The sequence below is a fragment of the Lachnellula hyalina genome, assembly GCF_007821495.1.
Source record: "Lachnellula hyalina strain CBS 185.66 chromosome Unknown contig00040, whole genome shotgun sequence".
Lineage (NCBI taxonomy): Eukaryota > Fungi > Ascomycota > Leotiomycetes > Helotiales > Lachnaceae > Lachnellula > Lachnellula hyalina.
The window spans coordinates 139376-165614 of NW_022157154.1; the positions used below are offsets into that span (position 1 = coordinate 139376).

The following is a 26239-nucleotide window of genomic DNA, read 5'->3' on the forward strand; positions in this document are numbered from 1 at the left end:
GAGAAGAGGCGGACGCGATTAAAGATTTATGAGCCACTTATGCACTCTACAAGATTTTATGCAGCTCCTCGCATAAAAACACGACAGCCGCAAGCTAGGATTACCTCGGAAATCCCAGACAACCTCTTGACAGACACCACATCGTCGTCAATTGAGCTATGGCTTCACGATTGTTCCCGCGGCAGGTGTGTACAGTGTATTGCTCAATTGGCTTGCTACATTATTGACAAGATGCAGCGCTTTGCACCCGTGGCTACTGGTGCCGTCGTGGCCGGGATAGCTCTTTTCCCAAAGACAACTCTACATGCGGAGTCCCCCAGTGAGCCAGAGGTATGTCTTCCACTATATCAGAACCCTCAATTTCAATTTCTAATGGACTACATAGTCAAAAAAGTCAATATACGATGACTATGAAGCTCCCGCCGCTCCTCCAGCAAAATCCGGCCCGCCTCAGACCACACCCGAAACCCCTACAAGAACCAAATCCCCAACTCCCACCGACCGCCTAGCTGCTCAAATAGGAAAGACGCGCATGTTTCTCTACACTCGTGTTGCGGCTGCCGAGGACAAAGTCAACTCGTTCATGGACTCGGCGCTGGATCTCGAATCAAGCTTCACCAGTACAATCGCCTCCCTAGCACCATCGCCGCAATCTGGTGAGAAGCTCATGCCCGGCGCTTTATACGTGCTCGTCGCGACCATGACCGGTAGCATTATCTCGCGGAACCGCAGCATACTTCTCAGGGGTGCCTTACCACTAGCCGTCGGAATCGGCGCGGGCTGGATCGTGTTGCCGATTACGATGAGGAATGTCTCAGATCTGGTGTGGAAGTACGAGCAGAGGTTCCCAGTGATTGCGGATGGACATATCAGGACGAGAGAGGGTGTGGAGAAGGCTTGGAGGATGGCGAGGGTTCATACTCAGCAGGCTGTCAATATTGTGGATGATACGGTAGCTAGTGGGAGGGAGACTGTGGAGGAATGGGTGAAGAAGGGCAAATGAGTGTAACATAGAAGGCATCAAAGGGAGACATATTCTCCGTACCAACAATATACTTTCCTTCATCCTATATATACCTTTGGGTATAACTCCAAAGAGCATGAGTTGTTTGGGCTTCCGCTTGAAAACTTGCCAGATTGATGCATCCAGTCTATTTTGCGTGAACCCAAAAGCCAAATGATGTGTAATATTCGGTCATCCTTCTTAGGCATTGCAACCTCCGGGTTTTTTCTCCCGCAGCTTGAATGACTAATTAAGTTCCCCACCTTACGACTGCGTTCCTCAAAATCCTTTATCCATCATCATTTCCATCCTTTCAAACGAATCTATCAGCCTCATGCCATGATAACAGGGAGCAAAATGAATCATCGAAAGTTTAGCGCTTCAAAGTTTAACAAGTCAAATATTTCCGCACGAGCCAAGTAGCTCGTAGGTTATACGAGTGGTTGGAAAGATATCTATCATTGTCCATTCATTGCATGCTCAATTTTAATACATGGTCCAATCATCCTTTTCTTATATCACGAGTTTTCTAGCAGTTTCAGTATATGTAGAAAAGGAGGGCAAATCTCAAGGTGATGGTGGTTCTGTTGGAAGTCCAATAGAAGGGGTCTGAGCCTGAGCAAGAAGTCATTCTTACTCTTGCAAAAGAATCACTACCTGCGTTAGTGCGGATTTCTTGTTTGTTTCATGAAATATGAAGTATCAAGTCTGAAAGGCGAATCAATGTTTTGGTTTTGTGGTTCTTTTTTCCCCAACAGTTTTTTATAGTGTTCTTGGCCTGATCGTGAGCTGTTGCTTGAAAGCTGGAGGAACCTCACCTCAAGAAGGCCATAGCTCCCACGACCGAGGCTGTTTTTAACTACGTAGCCGCATATGATAGACAATGATAATTTCAAATTCCAGTATCCCTACTCCTTGTTCTACTTATTCCGGTGCTTCCGTCCGCGTGGACGAGGTATGCGTTTCAGTTTTTTCGGTTGTCCGCAATGCTGTGATTCAAGAGATTCTTGATGAAGAATCCGAGGGACCCTTCTTTGGAGCACAGTTATATGATCGATTTCACCTACCTCTATTTTCCAACGGAGTTATATCATGGTATGTCACGTGCAGTCAAGGCTGTTTCACTTGTCTACTAGGTGCACCAGTGCTTCTTTCGGATCCGGCCGCCCTAGAAAACGCCATGACATGTGTCTATTACTACCGTATTGCCAAAAAGTCTATGATCCGCTACTCAATAAGTTTTGAATGCCAAGCCCAGTTCGATTAATATGAATGTAAAGTTGCAGTGAAGTTCCCAGAGAAATGTTCGACTCGACCCCACCCCTTCAATGGCGACTCTGGGGTTTGCCGATCAATCTGCACGATGGACCCCTGAAAGATGACTGGGGATTCGAGACGAACACCTGGGAGTTGCATCCGACTGGACGGGACGCACCGGTTCGTTACCAGTACGTGCAACCCCCGCGGCTTTGACTATGTAGCAAGTTCTGGCCAATGTGATACAAAACACGGCAAAGCTTAGTGAAGAGTACACGTACGAGCACACGACAGGCTGACAAGCTGCATCCCGATCTACAATTAGACTCTTTAGAGTCAGATCGGACATTCAACCTCCCCGTGTCCGCCGTGTCCGGTTGCGTTCAACTCAAAATCAAGGTAGTCCCTTCTTCCCCTTTTTACACGGGATTTGTCAAAGTATTCCAAATTCAAGATAGGTCAAGGTTTTTCATCTTTGTTTCCTACTTCGACTGTACCGTCTACAACGGAACAAGAACTTTGAACCCTTTCATCGTAGGTTTTCTGTTGTTTCCATATACTCCTCTACCCTCTGCAAATAGTCCGAGGCTGACAACAACCATTGCAGACCTACTTCTCTCCAACCCACGATCATTTCCATGCACCAACACCAGCATCATGCTCGACCCCTTCTTCGCACCATTCCCACTTTTCAAAGAACTCGCCCAACCACTATGTGACACTCTGCACCTCTACTCACTCCCCCTCCACATCCACGAAATCCTCTCCGCATTCGCCATTTACCACATCATCTTCGAATACATCGCCGCCCCGCTCTCAACCGCGCTGCTCCCAACACGTTATACCGGCCTTTCGTGGGAGAGCAAGCTGAGATGGAATATGCACTGTGTGTCTCTAGTGCAGAGTATCAGTATTAGCGTGCTTGCGCTGTGGGTCATGTGTGTGGATCAGGAGCGCAAGACGATGAATCTGGAGGAACGGTTGTGGGGTTATACGGGGGCTGCGGGGATGGTGCAAGCGCTATCTACGGGGTACTTTTTATTTGATCTCTCGGTTATGATTCGACATTTGGATGTCTTTGGGGTTGGCATGTTGACGCATGCTTCGAGTTGTCTTCTGACTTATACCCTTGGATTCGTAAGTTTCCCCGAAATAAGAAACCGGGTACAATGAATGCACACTAATCAGATTCTCAGCGTCCGGTTTTCAATTACTACGGCTGTGTATTCATGCTCTATGAGTTGTCAACACCTTTTTTGAATATCCACTGGTTCTTCGATAAACTCGGCATGACTGGCTCGAAAGCCCAACTTTACAACGGCCTCGCCCTTATTTCCGTCTTTTTTAGTTGTCGCTTGGTCTGGGGAGCATATTCCTCTTTCAACATCTACAAAGATGTTTGGGACGCTCTCCACATCACCAACGATACGAAGTTCGATTCTCGTCCAGAGATGATGATATATGGTCAGGATAGATCGCTTCCGTGGTGGCTGGTGGTTTTGTACCTTGGCGGTCATGTTACCTTGCAGGTGTTGAATGTTTTTTGGTTGGGCAGGATGATTGCGGCGATTAGGAGGAGGTTTTCGTCCAAGGTAAAGGTTAATGGGAAAGCTAGATGATTTCCAGAGTACCATAGAGGCAACGCTACTAAAGAATTACCTAGATAGAGAGGAAAAATCACTAAAATATACACAGATAAATTTACAAGGGTGACAGAAAAAAGCAGTCATTTTGCAATCTCTCTAAATAAAGAAGACAGAGACGTTGGACAAGGAGGCTTCCTACTTGTAAACGCTTCCGAAACACGTTGACCTGCTCTTTTTACAGTAGCGATGACGCAAGCTGAAAGTAACATCGACAAGTTGTTAATGTATCAGGTGCCCTGCCAGCCAGCAATTTTCGGGATCCCAGCCGGTTTTAGCGTGTCCGAGTAAATCTCCCTCTCCCTCGTCTCTTTCCTTTCCTGCCAGATTTTTAATATTATTTCAACTTCTTCCGCCTTCACTAATACACAGTATTGTATACTGTTGCTGTCGTTATTCGTTTAGATGCTTTCATGATCTGGCTAGGCACAGGTTGAAGTCTTCCATGTGTGAGCGAGAAGGCATTGCAGAGTCTCCAGCGATATACATGTCGCCTCAACGCGGCCAGAGCATATTAGGGAAGTCTCTTGATACTCTGGTCTCAATCGAGTGCATATGAAGTATTGTTTATCATGCGGATCCTAGAAGTTTTACTGGTTACGAGTCCTGGTGGGTTTGTAGCCTTGTTTTCTTTGCAGAGTCTGCCTGCCTGCAATGGCCTCTCGGATAATCTGCACAGCTCAGCCCAGAGCGTTGAGCATACTGCGAGGCTGTTGTGAACCACACATGATTGGAGGCCTCTACTAGAGGATTTCCTTCAGGACCTTGCGAAATGATTGGTGGCCTCTGAACGTCATCAACAAGGTCGCACAAAGCCTTACCTTGCTATCTGGAGTATAAGTCAACGCTAAACCTCCCACTTGTTGCAACTTGCACCTCATCGACGAACCTTCCTAGCTCATTGACACCACAACCACCTCGCCGCCGTGCGGCTTTGCGCGCCCAGATAGGCGCACACTCGATTAAACCGCAGGTGTAACCACTGCCACGGTGGTGTGCACCTGCGCCCAAGTACCAAATCCACAGCTACTTGTTTTGTCTCGATTGTTATCTACATTCAGACATCTCACCCACCTTGGATCCTCGATCCACTCTTTATAATCCTCCAAATGTTTTAAGTCAACCCTCTCTGATAGACGTTTCCGAGTGCTCATCCCCTGATGGTACTCGGGGAGAAGCTGCCGTGGAACTTCACGATGACAGCCCCAACGCGGTTCAGCACGATCGCACCGAGTTGGTCTCCGATGCAAGCCAACACGTCGCAGAAGAAGGTATAGTGCGCGACCCCTCCCTTTCCGCCGAATCTTCCAATCCCGTTCTCCCTAGTCCTTCAGTGGATGATGAGAGCGGGAACCACACCTCAATCTCCCCCGCCTCACAAACGGAGATATCTTCCGAGTCAATGAATGGACTAGTGCCAAGCCCGTGTCAATCTATGAGTTCGGCGTCCCGAGTCTCCTGGACAGTCACCGAAAACATTGCCTACATATCACTGCCGGATGGCACATTCAAATGTCCCAAGTGCCCAAGAATATTTCACGAAGAAAGAAAAGCAAGGTATATTGCTCTGGAAATGTTTATGGCTCGCAAACGAACACAGCTAAGCGTTTGAAATAGTCGACATCTTCAAGACTACAAGCATGCACATGCTTGCACGGTACCTGGGTGTACCTGGAGTTACAATCTGCCGAAGGATCTTCGAAGACACTCAGTTACACATAATCCTCAAGCAAGAAGATATAATTGTCCGCATCCAGACTGCGTCGCTGGCCCCGGTACGCTTGCAATGTCTTTCGCTCGACCTGATTTGCTTAATCGACATATGAGGAATGCTCATCAATGACTTGGCCTGGCATAAAGTCCTCTCAAGACATAATTTACTCGGAAATTTTGCAAGTAAGTTGATCCTTCAAAAAATAATTCTGCCTATCAACAATTCTAACCAATAAGAGACTTTTCACAACTTTTCACAGCACCGTCCATCTCACGATGGGTACAGCGGCACACAGATCCAGTCTTCCCGCGATCGTCATTACACAGATGTGAAATCTCAAGGAAAGTCGGTCATCCTTCAAGCTAAGAGCTTGAAGGATGACCGACTATTAGTTGAGACCTTAGTGTAATGGGTGAGACTGACTAATCGGGGGTCCACCCTAGCTTCGCAACTCAACCTCCAGCTGAAGGTTGAAGGTTGCGGGAAGCTAGGGTGGGACCCCCGAGGGCCCGAACACATACGGTGTCCCGGATATGTATTGTGGGTTTGTCACAACTGTCCTTCCTAGTGTCATATGGCTGGTACTAAGACGCTACTGCATCCCTTCCTATATATAAGCAGGGGTTTACTCCCTTCCTCTCCTTTGCTCTTAAGATAGATTCATTAATACACTTTATAAGTTTTACAAATTTTACATCTTTACTCTTTAGATCACCTGCTTTATGTAGATATTACCATATATAATAATTATAAGCCTTAAAGCTATTAAGCTTCCCTATATAGTTGAAGCTAAAATAAATAGCCTTTCTATTTTTATTCCCAAAACACTTTTTTGTCTCAAATTACACATTAAGTAACCATTTCTATCTATTAATATAAATGCTAATAACACTACTTTATAGAGCTTCCTCTAGGAGCATACTTTTTAAACCAAACAAGACTAGCCTAACTTGAAACGTTTTAAAAGCCACGTAACACCAACAACAATGCATAACAGTCAAACAGGGCCAAGACTTGGATATCCTGTTCATTGCTGTACTATGAGTCCTCAATACACATAGTTGGACACAAAGACATTTCTGGACCATCAACTTCATTCGACTTCACATTGTCCTATCTCATCTCATCACCACGGAACCACTTGGCAGGACCGAAGTTATAATAGGCGATGCTAGAGCACAGCTAGATAACTTGGCATGGGACAAAATTAATAAAGCATAGGAAATATCATAGAAACGGCTTTGAAGGAGAGACACCTATGAACTTGCAGCTTCCCTTGCGGGGCAGAAATTCGGGAGAAGAGTAATATTCAGGCCACCTATAATTATCAGTGGATATAACATCTTATATAAGGTCCAAGTTAAGGGAATAGCTTCTAATGTCTATATTCGGCTACCTTGCCCTGATTGGGCTTAATTTCCAATTGAGAAGACTCTATAAGAAGGTGCCACAGCAAGGTATATCAAATAATACACCCAAATCCTAGTTCCTAAGGTATTCTACTATAGCGAAAAGTCTAATCCTGGTCCTTTTATAATCCTTTAACACGTGGAAAATTATGGATTAATAGTTAATCGAATCAAAATGCCTAACCCTAACCCTAACATAACTTCTATCCTGGACCTAAACATCTTAGAGACTATGCTCTCAAAATTCTACAGGAAAGCAGCATAATGCTTATTGCAGCTCTCTTAGCTATTATTCGATCGCATTGGATCGTTGTCTGAGAACGATGATACTTTCTCTGTAACGGGACGCCCTCTCTCTAAGAATATGAACGATAAGTCCCCACCCCCCCCTTCCGGCCACCTCGCTTAGCTACTACCTTCCTACTTTGCAACCTTATAACTTTTTTATTCCTCTACTTCTATAAAATCGCCTGTACTAGCAGATTCTATAGATAAATCAGAGTCTTCCTCTTTAATTTCCCGGTCTCCTGCTCTAATTTGGGCCTCTTTTATAGCCTGAATATCCACAAACTTCGAATTTGGACTAGTCCTCACTTTCTATCTTTTCCGCGGCTCTAACTGCTCTAGTCTAGCTTCTAATTAAGTAGCCTGAAGCCTTATCTATGCTAGTGCATAGTCCCTTTTATCAAATCCTTTTAGAACCTTCCTAAAAAGCAGCCGCTGGGTTAGAAGATTACTATTACCTAATCAGGAAATCGTCTCTACCTGCAACCTTACTTCCTTAGCTGCCTTAGGGGTTTCCCAGGTAACTAGGGATAATGCATAACCTGTAAGTGCCTCTGCATCCCTAATAATCTTATTTGCAGCCTCTTACGGACCATTATTACTGTTTTCTAGCAATAAACGGCTTATTAGAGGCTTAGCTATATTAGGGGGCCATAGACCTATAGCCTGCCATCCCGCCCTAATATTCCTTAATATAAGGCTTATCTCCCGTGCCCTAGCATAGCACTATAAGAAGTTACGCTTCCTAATTAGGGTAGAATCTATAAGGAGGCTTAAGTTACTAAGCTCCTTTTAGTAGGCGCTCTTTAGAGGGGAGAATATTAATAAATCTAGTAGTTATAATATATGTGATATATGTGGAGGCAGAAATAAGAGGTGTATCTTATGCTAGAAGCAAAGCCATATAAAATTAGTGGTTTCATAACTGCTATAACCGTCTAATATAAGTAACCGTAGCTCCTATAGGTCCTGTGGTGCTATGGAGGGGATAAAGACTTTTTCTAGCCATTCTAGGGCTATAGCATCTAAAGTCTAGCTGTTTTTAGTTGCAGTGAAGTGCTAATGCTTATATAACTCAAGGCTAGTAGGAAACCACTACTATTAGACTGTCTTTCCCTTAAATATGACTAGTGGAGGAAGCGCTAGTCCCTCTATACTAATACACTTAATAAAAGAGGTCCAGGCCTTAGATCCTAGCTATTTCCGCTGAATAAAATATTAATTTACACTCCCTATAACCAATCCATTAATCCCCTGGCCTTCTATAATCCCTGCTTTATCCATATTCCAGAGATTTGCAGGCTTAATAGCCTTGATTTCCGGAACCTCTAATTTTTGAAACCACGGCTAAATTATACTAGTTATAGCCCTATTCACACGTGTAGAATTAATCTATAGTTGCTTCTTAGTCTTAAGAATAGGATTGCGTTTAAGAAAGGCTTATATCTAGCGCTTTCCTAATGCATTTCTATCTCCCCGTATAGCTAGTAATCGCCAGGCAAAATCCCTAATCTGTGTATGCGTAGGGCTAAGTCCTAGGCTTTCCTAGGTTAAAATCCAATCTGTTAAATGCTTCTCTTAAACCATAGAAAGCCTTTATAAATGTGCTGCTCTAATTTGATGCGATTCGTGGCCTGTAAATCAGTCCTGGAGAGTTGTCTGTGGGATGCCCTAATCTAAGCTAGCTTTCCGAATAGATTAACCATTTGCGATCGCATGAAGCGCATCTATAATATCAGCTTTAGTATATGTAGGCTTTATAGTGCAAAGATTATTGTATTAAATTTTTAAAGTATTCTATAAGAGCGTTGGAAAGTTATTAAGATATAAAGTGGGAGGTTAGGTAGTAGCGGTGAGCTAAGCGAGGTGGCCGGAAGGGGGGGGGTGGGGACTTATTGGCTCTGAAACGTTGCCATTCTCCTTGTCTACGCACATGCGTGAAAGTTGGGAGACTGGCCGCTTCTGGCTCAATTATGCTGCGAAGAACAGCTAGGCGTTTGACACGGTATTTTGGAAGTATTTGGATAAGAAGTTTTTTGGAACCCGAGAGGAGGATGTTCCTAAGGATGACCTATGGAGGACAAGGGTTAAGTTGTTAAGTGAGAAGGAAAGAGCGGCCATGGAGGCTTTCGTGCAGTGGAAAATGGAGGACAAGAAGGAAAGGAAATTAGTTGATTGGGATCCGGAAGAGGCAAAACAACGCCTATCTGAGGCGTTGTTTGATTGATTCTGAGAAGTTGGAGACCCGCAAATGAGCATGTCTCTTCCATGATGCTGTCTGAATATCTGCATGGCAGAATCCACAGCAGATCTATCGCTCCCATGGGAGAACCGCTCGTCGGTGGTTGGGGGTGTCAATGGAAGCTGGATCTGCTTCTCCGGTGGTGTTGCTTTGTTCAAAGCAAAGCTAGCAGGCTTCTGGGGATAGGTTCATCCGTAGATCTGCAATGAAGCAGTCATTTCCCACGACTGATGAGAGGTTCCAACTCCGGACGTGATATGGAGGTTCGTCAAGCACGTCTGACTCGCCTCTTGAGTCAAGACAAACACCGACTGGGAGCGTAACTCATCTGATGATAAGCTGGAGGACGGGATGGATGGCAGGTTTTCTTGGGAATGGCAACGATCACAGAATTGACCATGGATCGAAGCTGCGAACAAGCATCTCGTAGGTCCCTGCTAGTAGTCTAGTTAGCTTCCAGTCTGAAACAAGAAGTAAATCGGTTTATCATTTTCACATGGAATGGAAGGCAGAGAGAAAAAAGCTCAATTGATGAACAAAAAAAAACTATGTACGGAGTATGTCACAAAAACACCCGAACTAGTCCCAAACCACTTCACAACCGGTCGGAGACCAAACCACCATGCCATGCACCCCTCAGTGGGCCTCCTCCTCCCCCTTACTGTCACCAGTCAGATCAATGACGACAGACTGATCAGCAACTGGTTAGTCAAAGCAATAAGCATTGATTGACTTACTTGGTGATGATGGGCTCGGGCGCCTCCCCCCTATGCTCCTCGATGTGCTCCTTTTTGCTATAACTGGTCAGTGACTCTCAATCTCCAAGCACATGATCTGCGCTAGTTGCAGATCAATTGCAGTATGCATAATGGAATATTGCTAATACTTACTGCAAAGTAGATTTCATCTAAAGATCGTATCATAAAACGTCACATGTTGCTTCGTATGATTGGGAAGAACTTAATATTAATTTTGATTGATATAGTCAAGTACGAATGGCATTGGGTTCTGGTTTCTGTATTTATAATTAGACCCTCGTGTAGTAGATTAGACCAGGCAAAGTAAGTACTTCTTCGTCTTTTGACACCCCCTTTAAATCCTAGACTTTGCAAAGGCGCCCATCGTTTTGCACTTCCCAACGGTCGCTCCCAACAGCGGTCAAACCATAGAAGATGCTGTTCGGATCATACTTGTCCTTGATTTCCAAGAGTGGATTGTAAGTGTCGCCGTAAAAGACTCGTTTCCAATCTGGATCAAAAGGGTTTGCCTCATTCAGATAGCTCGACATTCCGCCTGGCACTAGCGCATCAAGACGAGGGCCGTAGTTGTTGGTGATCAAGTTCCAATCATCTACATTGGCTGAGAGGCTGGTTCGGTTGTAGGGGCTGATCAAGCACACGGCATCAGTCTTGAGTTTTCGATCAAAGGTTGTTATGAAGAGGCACTTACAGTCCAAATGCGAGATAGTGAATGGTAGTTCTCCAAACTGGGTTGACCGAGTTGGCAACTGGGTGAGTGATGTCTTGACCTCGAGCAACATTAAGAGACACACCACCCGTGACAACGCCTTCAGTGACCAATGTTTCGAGTACATTAGTAAGCGCCGAGGCATTAGCCTCAGATGTAACAAGATCGCGAGGGAGGAGGTATGCCCCCATGTTGCCATCTGTAACAGGCTGGGGAGGATTCATGGCATTGTACGCATCGAGGAAAGTGGAATATCCAGCAGAATACGATGCTGTTTAGCAGATTAGCGTTTGATGGCAAATTTACAGTAGGAGATGATCAAATCATATACGTACAGTATGGTATGCCATTCTGGTTTAGGGCTGCCAGTGTTGGGCTGAGCAGGTCTTGCAGCTTGGACAGTGTCAGGTTCGGCCCGAAGACGGGTGACAGCGAAAAGAATCCGTCCGCTAGGGTCCAAAGGGCGACTGCTCCAGCATCGACAATGGCGGGAAGGCTCTGCAGCCAGGTCTGAATGACAGCGAAAAAGCTCTCACTTGAGACACCCTCAGCTATCGTGAATGTCAAATTAGCTGCGGATACCTCGACATCTGGATAGGCCTTCACCGTCACCGAAAGCACCGCTGCATATGCACCGCCGCCCCCACCCGATAAGGCCCAGTACAAGTCCGAGTTGTTAAGGGGAGTGGCCACGAGACACTCGCCAGTGGCTGTGACGACCTCCCATTCGAGCACCTGGTCAGCGCTGAGGCCGATTACCGATGCCATCAATGAATGACCGCCACCTTGAGTATAACCGCCTGCGACCGCAAGGCTCTGACATTGCCCGCCTGCCACCACGAGGCCCTGCGCGTGGGCAGCAACTAACGCGTCTATGACTTGCACACCAGCGCCCGTCTTCAGTGCCTTCCCGGTGTAGTTGCGCGAGTGGTAGTCAAGGATTTCCATATCCTTCATATTGTGCGTCCAAAGAGCAAGCGCTCCAGCGCCAGTAGACTTCCCAAAATAATCGTGGCCCGTACTTCGGATAACAAACCGAATGTTTTTATCGGTAGCAAAAGCCATTGCCTTCTGGAAATCATCCGGTCCTGTGGCATTCACGGCATACTGAACGTAAGTTCCCAGGACGCACTGGGCAGAAGGTTGGGTAAAAGGGTCGCAGCTCATATTGGCGAAGAATTGGGCCATAATCGACGACGACGAGGAGTAGTGTGTCTCGGGTAGAAGCCAGACATTCTGAAGTTGCTCGCACTTTTCTGCGTCGTAAGGAGCAAATGAATCGTGGTGGCATATGCTTGCAATGGGAACGGTCGCAATAAGTCTCCCATGGATGGTTTCGTTAAAAGCAGCCCATTCAGCTGCACTAGGCCAACATTTATCCCCGGGAAAACATCGACAGCCCAAAGTACGAGCGAGAGTCGAGCTCAAGATGGTGATACACACGAAAGCCTGCAGAGAAGACACTTTGAACATGGCGATTGCCTGAATACTGGATGTCAAAGGGTAGAGATGGGAAAGCAACGGGGCATCTACTGTTGTTTATTCATAGTCCCTTCGCTGCTTGGTGGCTGCCCATTTCCCGTGTCTGCGGAGTATATACCTAAGTAGGTACGGAATGTACGTAAGTATATAAGGTATATAAGGTATATAAGGTATATAAGGTATATACCAACCAAAGGTACCTACCTAGGTAGGTATGTTATGTCTGATAGCAGGGAAGCGAGGCACGCTTTTCACCAACTCGGCCGGCCCTACGGTACGAGTATAACTTACCGTGCCAATGCCAAGGCTTTTGGGAGCGAGGTGTCTCGGGTGTTTATCCCCTGCAGGTTACACAAAGCTTATCGTTACAGTAATACAAGGTAAAGGTACCTTGGGTATCCAAGCTACTTAGGTGTCCGTATCTTCATGATATGATAAGTATTAGCATTGGCACGGTATAAAAGCCTCAAGCATGCCTTCTAAGCCCATAGTGTGGTGGGGCTCAAAAGGGCGCGTCGCGTGAAGTGGAGCTATGCAGCTAAGCTGCATCACACTCTATAAGTACGAGCGCTTCCACATTCTTAGATCAGCATCCATTCTACAACACACTCTTTTGCATAAGCTTATTATATATATATTTATACAACGATGAAACTATAAGTCAGATCCTAGCCTAGAGTTCGCGGTTATGATGTCCCTCTATAATAGCCAATATAAATCCACCTATAAGAAGTAATAATCGATTCATCTTTTCGCTCGCCTCGCTTGCAGATAGAGGAAGCGAAAGTCGTTAAGTCTTGTACGAAAAATATAACTACTAATATACTATCTCTATACTTATTTTGCAACGCTTTCTCACTACAATAGTATTCCAGAACAATGCTTTTTATAGATTATTAGCTATATAAAGCTTCTAAATTTTATTATAATCTAGTATAAAGTCTTATCTATGTATGTAACTATATGCCAGCTATGAGATCTTATGCTACGCATTTAAAGTGTAGTAGAATTATACAATTCTAAAAAATCACGTTTCCTACGCTTAAAACGTCGCGATTTTTAGTAGGAAGATCGCTTCCCTAGGATACGTATTTGCTTCCCCTGACTATGCGAGGCAAGATAAGGAGGGGAAAAAGGACCGATTATCAATACACCTGTAACTCGATTTAACAAGAGTGTTTTCAGCTCTAGAAAAGCTACAGTACCCTAAGGCGCCCTATGAGGACATTACCCCATGGGGTGTTGGGATTTATGGCGCACCCTAGCTTCAGGCCTTTTTAACAACCGTTACTATTTCCACTAGGGCTCGGATTGTGGAGCCCCATCATGTTACATAGTATTATCCTGTAAGACAAGGTTTGAACTATTGGCTAGCCTATCAATTCTACCAACGTTCTGAAGCGACGGTCGCGCTGTCTGTAGGACCACATGTTATCATCTAGGTATTTTTGCTATTGCCCCTCCAATAGATCAACTCCGTCTTACTACGTACTTATCTAGGATATGCCGTGAGAGCATACTTCTACATTCAGCGGTTCAGGGCTCCGGGTAAGTTCTTGCGCGGCTTTCCTGTTAGAACTCGAATGTGGCTTGTCTGGTACTACTATCAAGCATCTACTAGGAGGTATCTGTAGGTTTCATCATACCATGAGTGGACCTTGCTGGGTCGTACAACTCAGCCGTGTTGGGCTTGACGCAACTTCGTATGGTTAGGAGAGAGTGCATTAGCAGCTGCCCATATTTCGGGTCTTCAACCAAACACACACATCTGCAGTCTCCTTCTTCCGTGCGTTGACAAGAGTCTCACGACTCCGTAAAGACACTGCCATTTTACATCGATAGCAAGCACCAACAGCTCGCTCCTCAGTTTCTTCCTCTTAGTATCACCGCCGTACACTTCCTCCGTGTCACCATTACGGTCTACTCTATAATCATTGCATCTTTCAAGTTGATGTCAGCAATTATGAGATATAGTAATTTGGTCAGCATTGAGGAGGGCTTATTTTCTCTGGGTGGGTTCCTTTCAGGTGTTGCTATTCACCATGGATTTTTCATCCACGGCGAGTGGCATAATCAAGCGCCAATCATCCTGCGTTGTTATGCAGGTATCTTCGGCTGTGTAGCAATTGCTCAACTATTCTATTACAAGTCAGATCTTACTAAGAGACTGACTTCTGATCTTGTTGTGTCAAGCTTCTTTCATGTCCTCGGCTTGATAGCAAGCATTTTGGTCTACCGTGGCTATTTCCATCGCCTCAACAACGCCGAGTTTCCTGGTCCATGGTGGGCACGATACACGAAGATTTGGCAAATATGGGAGAATAGACACTCAAAAAACCATGTGTATCTGCACGAGCTATACCAAAAGTATGGTGACGTGGTGAGGACAGGTGAGTTCTGACCCAAGACAAGCAGGGCATCTTACCCAAAACACTTGACTAATAGACTCCTATCAGGTCCAGCCGAGGTCACTGTGTTTCTAGCCGAAGCTCATGAGGCAGTCGGCGGCCGTCACTCTGATTGTATCAAGTCCGAGTTCTATGATCTCTTATGGCCTGAACAAGCCCTCTTTGCTGCTCGGAACAAAGCAGTCCATGCAAGGCGACGGAAGGACTGGCAATATGGATTTTCACCCTCAGGTTTATACTTATAGATCCCAATCAATTGAGAATATATAATAATATTACCATCACAGCTATTGAATATCATGGAACAAAGGCACTCAAATGGATCGATGAGCTTGACAGACAGCTGGAGAGAAAAGCCAAAGAAGGCTCGGTGGTGGATACCACTGAATTCTTCCTATGGTTCACATTTGATATCATGGGCGATTTTACATTTAGTAAGTCTTTTGGGATGCTTGAGGGTCAGAAATGGCACAACATCATTGTCAAGACTCAGAACGCCCGAACCCTACTGGGTCCACTTACTGCAACTCCTTGGCTTCTGCATATTGGAGTGAAACTACTGCCACGGATTCTATGGGTAAAAGATTGGTACGAGTCGGTCGAGTGGTGTCAGGCGCAGATGGAGGAGAGGCTTTCCAAGGGAGCTCAGTCTGAAGTCCCGGACCTGACATCCTTTTTCATGGAAAACAACAAGGGCGACCAAGCGGATCCATGGCTCCGAGGCGATAGTTTACTAGCGATTCTAGCAGGCAGGTGAGCCTTCCACCAGTTGATATTGCTCATTGTACATTTTGGGCTGATAAGCTACAGTGAGCCCACTGCGCAGATCTTGACAGCAATCTTCCATGAGCTCTCGATACACCCTGAGCATATAGACAAGATCCGCCAAGAATTGGAGGACGTATGTATTACCGACATTAAGGTCCTGACAAACCTGCCACATCTCAACGCCATCATTCAGGAGGCAATGCGCCTCCATCCAAATCTTTTGACCGGAGGGAGCCGGAAGACAACAGCAAAAGGAGTCACGATTGGCGATGTATACATTCCTCCACACATCACGGTCATCACACCACACTACACTATTGCTAGACGTAGGTTCTCCCGCTGACACTGATCCCCTGGAATGCGTTATGCTAATGAGTTTCATCCAACCGATCAGGCGACGATTGCTTTGAACAGGGCACCCAATTCATCCCAGAACGCTGGACCACAAGGCCCGAAATGGTGCGCAATTCCAAGGCACATATCCCGTTCAGCATAGGTAAGATAAAAGCATTTAATTTTGATATTCTAATATTAGGAACCGTGAATGGCACTGCACTTGTATACAATGACCTGCTTGCTGACATTCACGACCATTCTCAGGTCAATACAACTGCATTGGGCAGCCACTGGCGTGGCGTATTATGAGATACACCATCGCTCGGGTTGTGAGGAAGTATAATTTCCACCTGGCGCCAGGGTATGATGGACGCAGCATGGTGGATGACAAGGTCGATAGATTTACTGCCTTTCCTGGAAGTGTGCCGCTTTGTTTCGAGCTCAGAGATTGATATACGAAGGACATAGGTAGTTACATAGTAGTTGGGCTGTAGAATGAGCGTCTACTTCTTTCAAGAGTACGCGCAACTATCATCATATGGCCCCCAGGCCTTAACGCGTCTTGTTCTCAATATACACGTCTATTTTCATGTACTCGTATTAGAGCTGGCCTAAACAAATAAGATCTACCATTGGTGCAGTATAGTTCAGCTCAGCGATGGTCTTGAGGCAATAGATAGATGTGTGCAACTTTAACAGAGAGCTTTTTGCTTGACACGGAAGGGCTACTTGGGGAAATGCAGCATGCTGCTCACGAGCCTACAAGCACCGTACGTCTACGAGAAGTTTTCCAACACGCCCATAGACGGAGATTGCCATCCTATGGAGTCGGCCGATAAACGAGCAGTCAATAGGTCGACCAGGGGGCGATTATCTGCACAAGATATATTGCACCAACATATATAACACGACACATAAAGAGGCGAGTCTAGCTCGTACTCTCGGGCCTATCAGTATAGTTCCTATTAGCCGCAGCTAGGGGTGAGGCTACCTACGGCAAGGCACCAGGACGGCTCAGCGATGGGGCGTTCTGCACGTCAGTAGCAGCTGGGGATGTGGTCGGTGAGTTCGTACTGTAGGGTGGCATCCAGTGATATCTGCCCGTGGTTGGTGAGTTTGTATGGACACCCTCTTATGCCGATCATTAGATTTTGGCAAGTGGGCCTGTGTAACCACGGTACCACACAATACCTACCTACCTACTGTACCTACCTACATTCTGATGGCCCCCACCCCATACCAAGACTGTCCAAGCTGTCCAGCTGTCCTCCCACATGTTGCATTCCTGGATATGCAGTAAGCAACCAACCAACACAGCCCTGGTTGCCTGCCTGGTTGTTGGTAGCACATAACGTGTTACTTCCTGTTCATGCAGTCTTGATAGTAGTGTGGAGAGCAATACGGCAATATAATATAGTAGATCCTGTATTACACTAATATGTTATCATATATTATAATATTATAATATATTATAGACCTTGATACTCCCAGCCTAGTAGACCGCACAACGAGACCCTCTTACTTTACCCACCAACCCGAATTTCACAGGAAGACAAGACGCTCCTCAGAAACTGTTGCCCGGTTGAACATGTTAATTGTTGCTTATTTAAGCTCAGACCTCCCACTCGGTTCATCCCTCAATTCCAGTTCTCGAGCCCTCTTCTATTTGAAGCTCATCAAGTCTTGACCTCTTTCCGAGATACTTCCCAAATCCTACTATTTCCTTCCAGCGAGACATCACCAGAATGTCTTCGGAAACCTACGATATTGTCATCATTGGTGGCGGTACTTCCGGCCTTGTTCTGGCCAATCGCCTCTCCGAAGATGCGAACTTGCAGGTTCTCGTTCTCGAGAGTGGCGAAGACCGTAGTGCAGATCCGAATACCCTCACTCCGGGCGCTTGGCCGTTGCTGTCAGATTCTCCAGCTAACTGGACCTTCCATACGGTCCCCCAGAAAGACCTCGAAAGGCAGATCACAGTCCCGCAGGGAAAGGCCCTTGGAGGTTCGAGTGCGATCAATAGCTTCCTCTTCACCTCCACGTCCAAGGCGACGGTGGAAGGATGGAAAAGTCTGGGCAATGCCGGCTGGGACTATAGCGCGTACGAGAAGGCTCTGAAGAAGTCTTTTACTCTACATAAGCCCTCCGGTGTGACTGAAGGCAAAGGGCCACTCCAGCTTACACTTGCTACACCCGAGAGTGCTTGGCAGAAAGCCTGGATTGACGGCCTGGAGTCCGTGGGATTCCCGCAAACGGATCCCCTCTCTGGCCATCTTGGCGGGCCAAACATCGCTCCAGAGAGCATTGATCCTAAAACGAAGCAGAGGAGCTATGCTGCCAATGCATATCTGGATCCAGTTCGAAGCAGACCACACCTGACAATTCGAACCGAGACGACGGTAACTAAAGTGTTACTCGAAAGACCTTCATCGGCTGGCGATGCTGTCGTTAAAGGCGTTCAGTTTACCTCCAAAGACGGATCTTCCCAGATTATTGGAGTGCGCAAAGAGGTCATCATTTCTGCCGGGGCCATCAACTCGCCCCGACTCTCGAGCTCTCGGGAATAGGCGGGGCTGATTTACTTCAGCGCTTGGGAATCAATGTCGTCGTTGACAATCCACATGTCGGCGAGAACCTCCAAAACCACCTCTTCACAGGATTGACTTTTGAAGCGCACGATGATGTGGAAACTATCGATGCCTTTTTTCGCCAGGAACCAGCTGCTGTTGCCGCTGCTATGCAAGACTACGGCACCAAGGGAACGGGCCCTCTGAGTACCAGTAATATGATAACCATGGCCCAGCTTCCGCTGCCCGAGTTCCACACCGAAGCTGGACGCAAAGAACTCGATCAACTGTTGGGCGCCCTAAATCCCGACTTGGATGCACGTCGCTCTCCGCCGACTACACCAGCCTTCGCTGCCGCACACGAGACTTTCGTACGCTCCATTCTCACAGATCCCTCGGGAGCCCTAGGCAACTACGTCTTCGGCTCAGCATATGCGCCTTTTGATGCTCCCAGCCCGACCTATCGTGCTCCTGGCAAACATGTCTCGGTTGCAATCGAGCTATCGCACCCGCTCTCCCGCGGCTCCGTACATATCACCAGCGCCGCGCCAGAGCTCGCCAGCACTAATGAAGGCCTGAGTATTGACTCACGTTACCTCTCTCACCCGCTCGACCTCGAGGTGCTTGCACGCCAGGTCCGCTTCACGGAGGACGTGATCAGCCGCGCAGAGCCACTCGCCCGCTACCTGAAACCGTACACTAAGCGGTTCACAGATCTGGAGGTAACCAAGGATTATGTTCGTCGGACAGTGGATGGTGCTTACCACTATACTGGCACATGCTCTATGATGCCACGTGCCATGGGGGGCGTGGTGGACAACAGACTGCGCGTCTATGGTTGCTCTAACCTCCGCGTCTGTGATGCGAGTATCGTGCCCCTGGAGCCAACGGCGAACCCCCAAGCAGTCGTCTATGGGGTTGCCGAGCTAGGCGCTAGCCTAATCAAAGAAGACATACTGTGAGTCGATGCAGTACTCGGGGTGTTACGTGCAAAGACGCCAATTTTGGAAGACTGATATAATTTATTGTTATTATCAAACACTCTCTGGAGCCTGCTTGACGACTGAGTACACAAAAGAAGAAAAGCCCTATGGTGAACTGCGACACCGTCACTACTGACTTTCATGTTCACTCCCACTTTCCAATTTAGAAATCCCTGCTATCAGAACAAGTTTCCCGAAAGTGTCTTGTTCCAAGTCATGTTGGCCGGTTGTGTAAGAAGACCTAACTAAAGTGCATCATCTTACTTCACTGCGGGGCTTTCACATGAATCTGCCGTGGCCAGGGATAGAAACCTTCACAAAGGTTGAATTGCTTTCTCTTTATGTCGTTGCAGCTAAGTTTCCTGAAATAGTGTGGCCTAGTTGTGTATATAAGCAAATATACCGTATTTGCTTTTTACCATCACAAGAATATATTGACAAGGTACTTAGCACCAGCTGAGTAGTTTTACTAGTAAAGCGGGCGATGGCTGGTTTTCCACTTCACGCTGGTCATTATTAGACTCGCTATTGTAGAGTGACTTCTGTATGCAGCAGGTCTATATAAACTACGTTCGTTCCAGGTGGAGGAAAATATGAAGTCACATAGGTATGCTCAATTCTCACGGCAGTTATCATACCTATTCTACTTCATTTCAACAGATATGATATTGCCTGATCATTGTATAAGTGATTGAGCAGCTGCAACGTACTTTCCTTGTTATAATTGATCGTCCGTCAAAAACGGCACTCCATTAAAAATCGCACCTAAAAGCTGGTTCGGTTTTTGACTTATCTATGCTATTTTAGAACCATAAAAAACTCTATGAAACCTAATCATATTTTTACGGCGATTGTTACATTCAAAGGAACATGATATTCTAAACATTACTGTAAAGTCAGAAAGAAAATTATACAAATTTTGTGTATGCTCTCGCCGAAATACATACCCCCCGCTCCACACCACGCTTGATCGGTAAAAAATAACATGTACTGCCTCGCTCATATTTCGGACGCCACTGGTCTGCGTTGGCACACGGCTAAAGCCAATGGCATTACGTGGCCTAGAAATGGTTAGGTGTGGCCGCGATGCCTCCGAAGTGGCCAATTAGTTAAGGCAGCCGTATCATATAGATGATTGGAATAGAGCGCCCTTTTGCGGCACCCCTTGTTGCGGCACATGTGGGTGGCTAAAGGGTTCCATGGCCTGCATTTCCACCATCCATTTGAGCAAGGGAGGGAGGTTGGAGTGGTACAGGAAAAACAAGGGGCTTACAAAGTTAGCATCTGGGGTGAAAGAGGGGGTGGAAAGTGTAGAGTGTAGGGAGCAGAGGCGAATCACGGGAAGTGTATCTATTGTTCCCCTCCGCCCTCAGCCTCTCCGCTTCTCTCTCTCTCCTCCCACCCTCTGTCTCCCATATCCAACTCACTTGTCTCCGTGCTACTTGAAATACAAGTATCGAACATAGTGATTCCGTGCCAGACATCAGAACAGGTTAGGAGACGTATCATGGAAGACATATCTTCCAAACAGGTGGACTGTCTGGTGAAAGTCGGGCTCCGGGACCGGGTTGTCCTCCCCGCCAGCGATGAATTCGTCGCACGGATTGATTCGTACTTCAACAACAGTGCGAAGCTAAAGCCGGCGTGTATCCTGATGCCACAAACGACAGCCGAGATTGCGATTGCCATCAAGGCGCTGGTCCATGGGGATCAAAAGTTCGCCATACGCTCGGGAGGGAGCAACTTCTGGCCCAGCAACAATATCGATGGCGGCGTCACCATCGACCTCGGATGCATGCAAGCTACCGAGTATGATCCCGAGAGTGAGACAGTCGTGATCGGTGCGGGGGTCCTCGCCGGCCAGGTATGTCTGTCAACTGTGTATCCTAGCCCTCCAATATTTTCAAGCACATGATCCAGTGTGTGAAATGAGTTGAGCTGGGTTGGATTGAGTTGAGTATAACACTCAACTCAACTCAAGCTCTAAAAATGCGTATTGAACTCCTTTATATATTAGAATATATACTTAGATATGCTTCCGTGTTCTTTTTCTGTTTCCCCCCTTTTACCCGATTTAAAGTCAAATATATGAAAGTCGACTCAAGTCCGTTTGAGCTGTCAGAGTGTTTTTGCATACGCTATCAGAATCGAAAATCAAAACTCCAGTCGAGAGGAAAGGCCTGTCAACTGACAAGCCACATGCATCTACAGATTTATGAAAGGCTCGCCAAGCACGAACGGGCTGTAGGAGCAGCGCGAGAGGCCACCGTTGGCATTGCTGGGCTCGCTTTGACCGGCGGTATCACACTCTTCACGGGCCGTCATGGCTTCGCATGTGACCAGGTTGTTTCTTACGAGGTAGTGCTAGCCGACGGTCGTATCGTGGTTGCCAATGCCGCGGGGGAGCACGCGGATCTATTCAAGGCTCTCAAGGGGGGCGGCAATAATTTTGGAATCGTCACGCACTTCACCATGCATGCTTGGCCGTGCAGCACAGTTTGGGGCGGCGGGGTCATCCTCCCAAAGGAAATCTTTCCTAAAGCAGCAGATGCCATAGTCGACTTCGTCAAGGGGGTCCCAGATGATCCAGATACTAATCTGGTCTGTATGTTGTGCAAACTTACACCAGAGCCCGTGACCATCATTGCCTCCTTGTACGCTAACGTGGCTGGCGTGGAAAAGCCACCGATCTTAGACAAGTGGCTAGCGTTTCCGGAGGTCTGGAAATCATATAAGAAGGATAACCTTCTTGGGCTCTTGGAGACCACTGAACAGGCAAAGAATTACTAGTGAGTCGCGCACCTGTCCGCGGGGGCTTAACGCGCAGCACATATCTGACAATTATTTCCAGTGGTAATTGGTTCACCATGTGTTTCAAGAACGATGCTTCTATCATAATGAAAGCGGCTGAGCTACATGATGCTCTGGTGGAGGAGTTACAGGATCATATTGAAGACGGTGACTTCAAGACGCAGTGTGTATTCCAGCCGCTTCCGCTTGCGTTTATCCAGAGATCTGTTGAAGCGGGTGGAAACATCATGGGCCTTGAACAACACGACAGTGATGGGATTATTTGGGGCTTTCATGTCATGGTACGCACGCCGGAGCTAGAGCTTTGGGCTTTGCCTCGCGCGCGACGGGTTTACGAGCGCTTGCGGGAGTTTGCTATGTCGGCCGATGGTCTCCTGAGCTGGGTTACCGCCAATTATGCGCACCCCACGCAAGAGGTCTTTCAGAACTACGGCAAGGGTAATGTTGAGAAAATCAGAGAGGTGGCTGCCAAGTACGATCCTGATGGTGTTTTTCAGTACTTGTGTCCTGGTGGTTTCAAGATCTCGTCTGTCCTAGATTGAGTGAGTTTAGAAGTTACAACTTACTAAGGCATCTACCGTATCCTTGAAAGCCCAATACATGATTGATTTGCTATATTATATTAATATAATATGCAATATGGTATTTTATTGCCGTATTATTCTCTACACTGCGAATTATCTAATCCCTACCGATTATTATATTATATTACGAATTATCTAATCCAACATTCATTAAAGGGTACCTAATCCGTTGGGTCTTGCATTTTGATTATAAACTGTATATGTATCATATTCAGAACGCTGCTAGCACTATCTCCACCTTTTCATATGCTTGTTTCTCTTCGCATCATCTAAGAAATACTATCTTTTCCCTAGCAATAGCATATAGGTCCTACTCAAAGTCCAACTAGGAGTCAGTCTCTTAAACCTCTTACTATCTGCGACTATACTTATATGACCTAAACTATAAGCGTAAAGGTTATATGCATTAATAAGTTCCGGATATAAACGCATAGGTATCGCCTGGACAGGGTAGGTAGGGAGTCGCGTTGCACCGAATAGTCTTCCGCTAAATTAGATTCGGCTCGCTAAAGCCCCTTTTTCGACAAACTGCACCATAATATCGCCTCCTACTTGGCAGTTTAAGTGGGAGAAAGAGCATTAGAGGCTTTAGATACTTGAATCTGGTTGATAGAGAATTCAAGTTTGTAAAGCAGATGTTCAGCAGTGGACTTCGGCTCGCGTGTACTGGTATAAGTGAATGTGGTGTGATGAAATGAAGTCTAAGAGAAATATATGTATGGATGTATGTATGTAGGTATAGATATAAGCATAAAGATCATTGTTAAGTAAGATGCAAATTGGATATTCGGGTACTCAGTGTAGTGAGGTGGGGATATTATCAAGAAATGAATGAGTGATTGTTGTGCCGTTTGTTCCTAAGAGGTTTCTCAACTGTGTGGGGATCTGTCTTTCGCCCCTGCTTTTGTTCTTTTGTTGGCTTGGCTTGGCTGGGAGAATGGGGACAGATAGGGAAGGAAAGAGATGCGATGACGCGGAAGGATGGTGGAGTATGTGGGAGGTGGGTTGGAAATGAATGACGAAGAGGTGAGGGGGAACGTGAAAGGATATATAATTAGTGAGTTTTTATTGGAGAAGATGATAATAATGCTGGACACGTGCAGAAAATTACGCTTGTGTGTATAGGGGGGTGGGTCTAAGGATAGACAATCTTGATATTGAGATCGATATAATAAAGGAGCTGAGATTCAAGCAGGTGTTCTGGTGTTGTCATCGGGATGAAGATCCAAACATTGCTTCTATAATATCTCCTTTGTTCTAGGCGGAGGCGTACTGAACGGCCGATTATGTAAAGAGTAAGTACTTAGGTATGTAAGTAGTCCGCCGTATAAATATCGTAAATGCATCAACTTTTCCCACCAACTTTTCGTCCTCAATGCCTTTCCCATCCCACCCCACTAACGCCATGTAAATGCATATTCAGATTTTGGGGTATACATCCACTGCTTAAAGAGTAAAATCAAATTCCTTGAATACCGCTTTGAAAGCTTCAATATCCCTTTTCTCCTCGTCCGCCGTCTGCGCACAATCCCGCCACTGCAGTCTCTTCTCCAATCCCAGCAACTTCGCCAACACACTTCTACCGAATTGCAGTGAGAACTTGTTACTATAATCGAATGGCATGGTAATGCACTTCGTACTACCTTCCGCCTCGTCCTCCGTTGGTGGTGTCCAGATCCAGACCCGGAAGAAGTCTCCCTCGTTCTGACCTATGCCTGGATCACGAACCTCGAAAGGGGGGTAGGATAGATTCTCGGCTTCGACGCGGAATGCCGCTTCAACCAACCCTTTGCGAATCGTCTCTGCAGGCATTGGCACGAATTGCCAGTGCGTGTGAACTCCATTACCTTTACTGATCTCGTAAGTAACCGCACCTAGCTGATTGTTACTTCGGTCGGCGATCATTGATTGCAATTTCTCCTTGAACTTGTTCATCTCGGCAAACGTCTTCTCCTTGGACTTTTCTTCTTCGGTTTCAGGAATGGCGGCAATAGTTGCAGAGTGTGTAAGTGGAATGATTAGTGCATGAGCAGGGAAATCTATGCCAGAGGTAGCATACGTATCCGATAAGGTTAGAGGGCCTTTGGCAAGCGTGAGGTAGGCATCATCACCAATCGAGGAAATGAGATGAGTGTCAAGATTTGGGTTGGAAAGACAGAAGAAACATTGATCTGGTCCTGGTGGGGGTTGTCTCTGGCCTCTATGCCTCTTATTCTCATGGCCATTGCGGTCATGATTGGCGTATCTGGAGTACGGGTTCGATTCGAGAGCTGGCCGCTTGTTGCGATTTGGCCTCGTGATGAACGGTGAAGCTGTAGCACCGGGTGGTAATGGAGCAGTTGAATCGATGGAATTCGGAAGAGAGAATGCGTATAGAGCCTTCTGTTTGAATGGGTTTCCGTGTGCGGCAAGGGAGATAAACCGAGTCAGTGGACGCATATCAGGTGCGTCTTGAGTTGGTGTATGGAAGAAAGGTTCTCTTTCAAAGAAGAATTCTGGAGAAACCGAGAAATGGTAACGAGGCTTGAGAACAGCACAAAGATCCGCAATGTGGTCCTGACCTGTGATATCCGTGACCCCATCAGGAAGCGGAATTTTAGAACCAGTTCTGATCAGAGCAGGCCATGTGGTTGTAAGAAGGATATCAGCCGTATTTGCACCATGCAAAGCTTTTGCATCGCTAATGGTATGGAATGGTAGATATTGCTCTTTGGAAGTTCCCCCAACTATACTTTCATCGAGTTGTCCTCCAAGTGTGACTATTTTGATGCCCTCTGAGGTCTTAGTCGTACTTCGTTTTCCTAGGTAGTGGAGGTTGGGACAGATCTACCAAATGAATTAGCATCAACATGAAAGTGACAATGGCCGTATTCAATTGAACCACACCTCTTCGTCTTTCTCAATTTTCTCAATGATGCGCTGGGGAAGAGGCGTTGTGCCAACGGTAAAGTATGTAGGAAGAGGTATGGTTATTTTGTTTGTAAGAAGCTCCGTGACAGCATCGTTGTCTTCTGAGAACAAGTTACCGGTGACAATGGCAAAGGTGAAGCTATTCTTTGCGTGAAGAGTCGATAATTTGGTAAATACTGGCTGTAATTGACCGTTGATGTCCCCGAGGACAATTCTGTTTTTAGTTTGTCAGTTTACAGTTCCAGGTAATGGGGGGATATATGCTTCGCAGAGTTGAACATGGTACTTACATCTTGGATGCCATCTTCACGCAATTGGAAAGCTAGAAGGATAGACGTCGTGGTTAAAGTTGCGACAATTGTACCTTTGA

At 46.4% G+C, this 26239-nt stretch overlaps 6 protein-coding genes across 6 annotated transcripts; 4 read left to right on the top strand and 2 right to left on the bottom strand.

Annotated features, from left to right (window-relative positions):
- Nucleotides 1-158: 158 nt before the first annotated feature.
- On the top strand, nt 159-1003 carry MIC26 (MICOS subunit; the record flags this gene model as incomplete). Its single annotated transcript, XM_031148023.1, has 3 exons — nt 159-185; nt 238-330; nt 386-1003. 3 exons carry the CDS (start codon nt 159-161, stop codon nt 1001-1003), a joined length of 738 nt encoding a protein of 245 aa, XP_031006655.1.
- Nucleotides 1004-2917: 1914 nt separating this feature from the next.
- LHYA1_G003050 (putative TLC domain-containing protein) lies at nt 2918-3879 on the top strand (the record flags this gene model as incomplete). The annotated part of the gene is made up of 2 exons (XM_031148024.1): nt 2918-3397; nt 3457-3879. 2 exons carry the CDS (start codon nt 2918-2920, stop codon nt 3877-3879), a joined length of 903 nt encoding a protein of 300 aa, XP_031006699.1.
- Nucleotides 3880-10652: 6773 nt separating this feature from the next.
- On the bottom strand, nt 10653-12550 carry patO (FAD-linked oxidoreductase; the record flags this gene model as incomplete). The annotated part of the gene is made up of 3 exons (XM_031148025.1): nt 10653-10938; nt 11003-11291; nt 11356-12550. Coding segments are annotated over 3 exons (1770 nt in total), but the record flags the coding sequence as incomplete, so codon positions are not given.
- A 1915-nt stretch (nt 12551-14465) lies between these two features.
- On the top strand, nt 14466-16466 carry LHYA1_G003052 (Tryprostatin B 6-hydroxylase; the record flags this gene model as incomplete). The annotated part of the gene is made up of 6 exons (XM_031148026.1): nt 14466-14892; nt 14959-15141; nt 15198-15663; nt 15721-16004; nt 16073-16174; nt 16279-16466. The coding sequence occupies 6 exons, from the start codon at nt 14466-14468 to the stop codon at nt 16464-16466; spliced, it is 1650 nt and encodes a 549-aa protein (XP_031006697.1).
- A 4605-nt stretch (nt 16467-21071) lies between these two features.
- sol5_0 (Bifunctional solanapyrone synthase) lies at nt 21072-22917 on the top strand (the record flags this gene model as incomplete). Its single annotated transcript, XM_031148027.1, has 3 exons — nt 21072-21428; nt 21776-22353; nt 22416-22917. 3 exons carry the CDS (start codon nt 21072-21074, stop codon nt 22915-22917), a joined length of 1437 nt encoding a protein of 478 aa, XP_031006698.1.
- A 1488-nt stretch (nt 22918-24405) lies between these two features.
- On the bottom strand, nt 24406-26173 carry mug161 (CWF19-like protein; the record flags this gene model as incomplete). Its single annotated transcript, XM_031148028.1, has 3 exons — nt 24406-25785; nt 25846-26083; nt 26160-26173. 3 exons carry the CDS (start codon nt 26171-26173, stop codon nt 24406-24408), a joined length of 1632 nt encoding a protein of 543 aa, XP_031006695.1.
- Nucleotides 26174-26239: the final 66 nt, after the last annotated feature.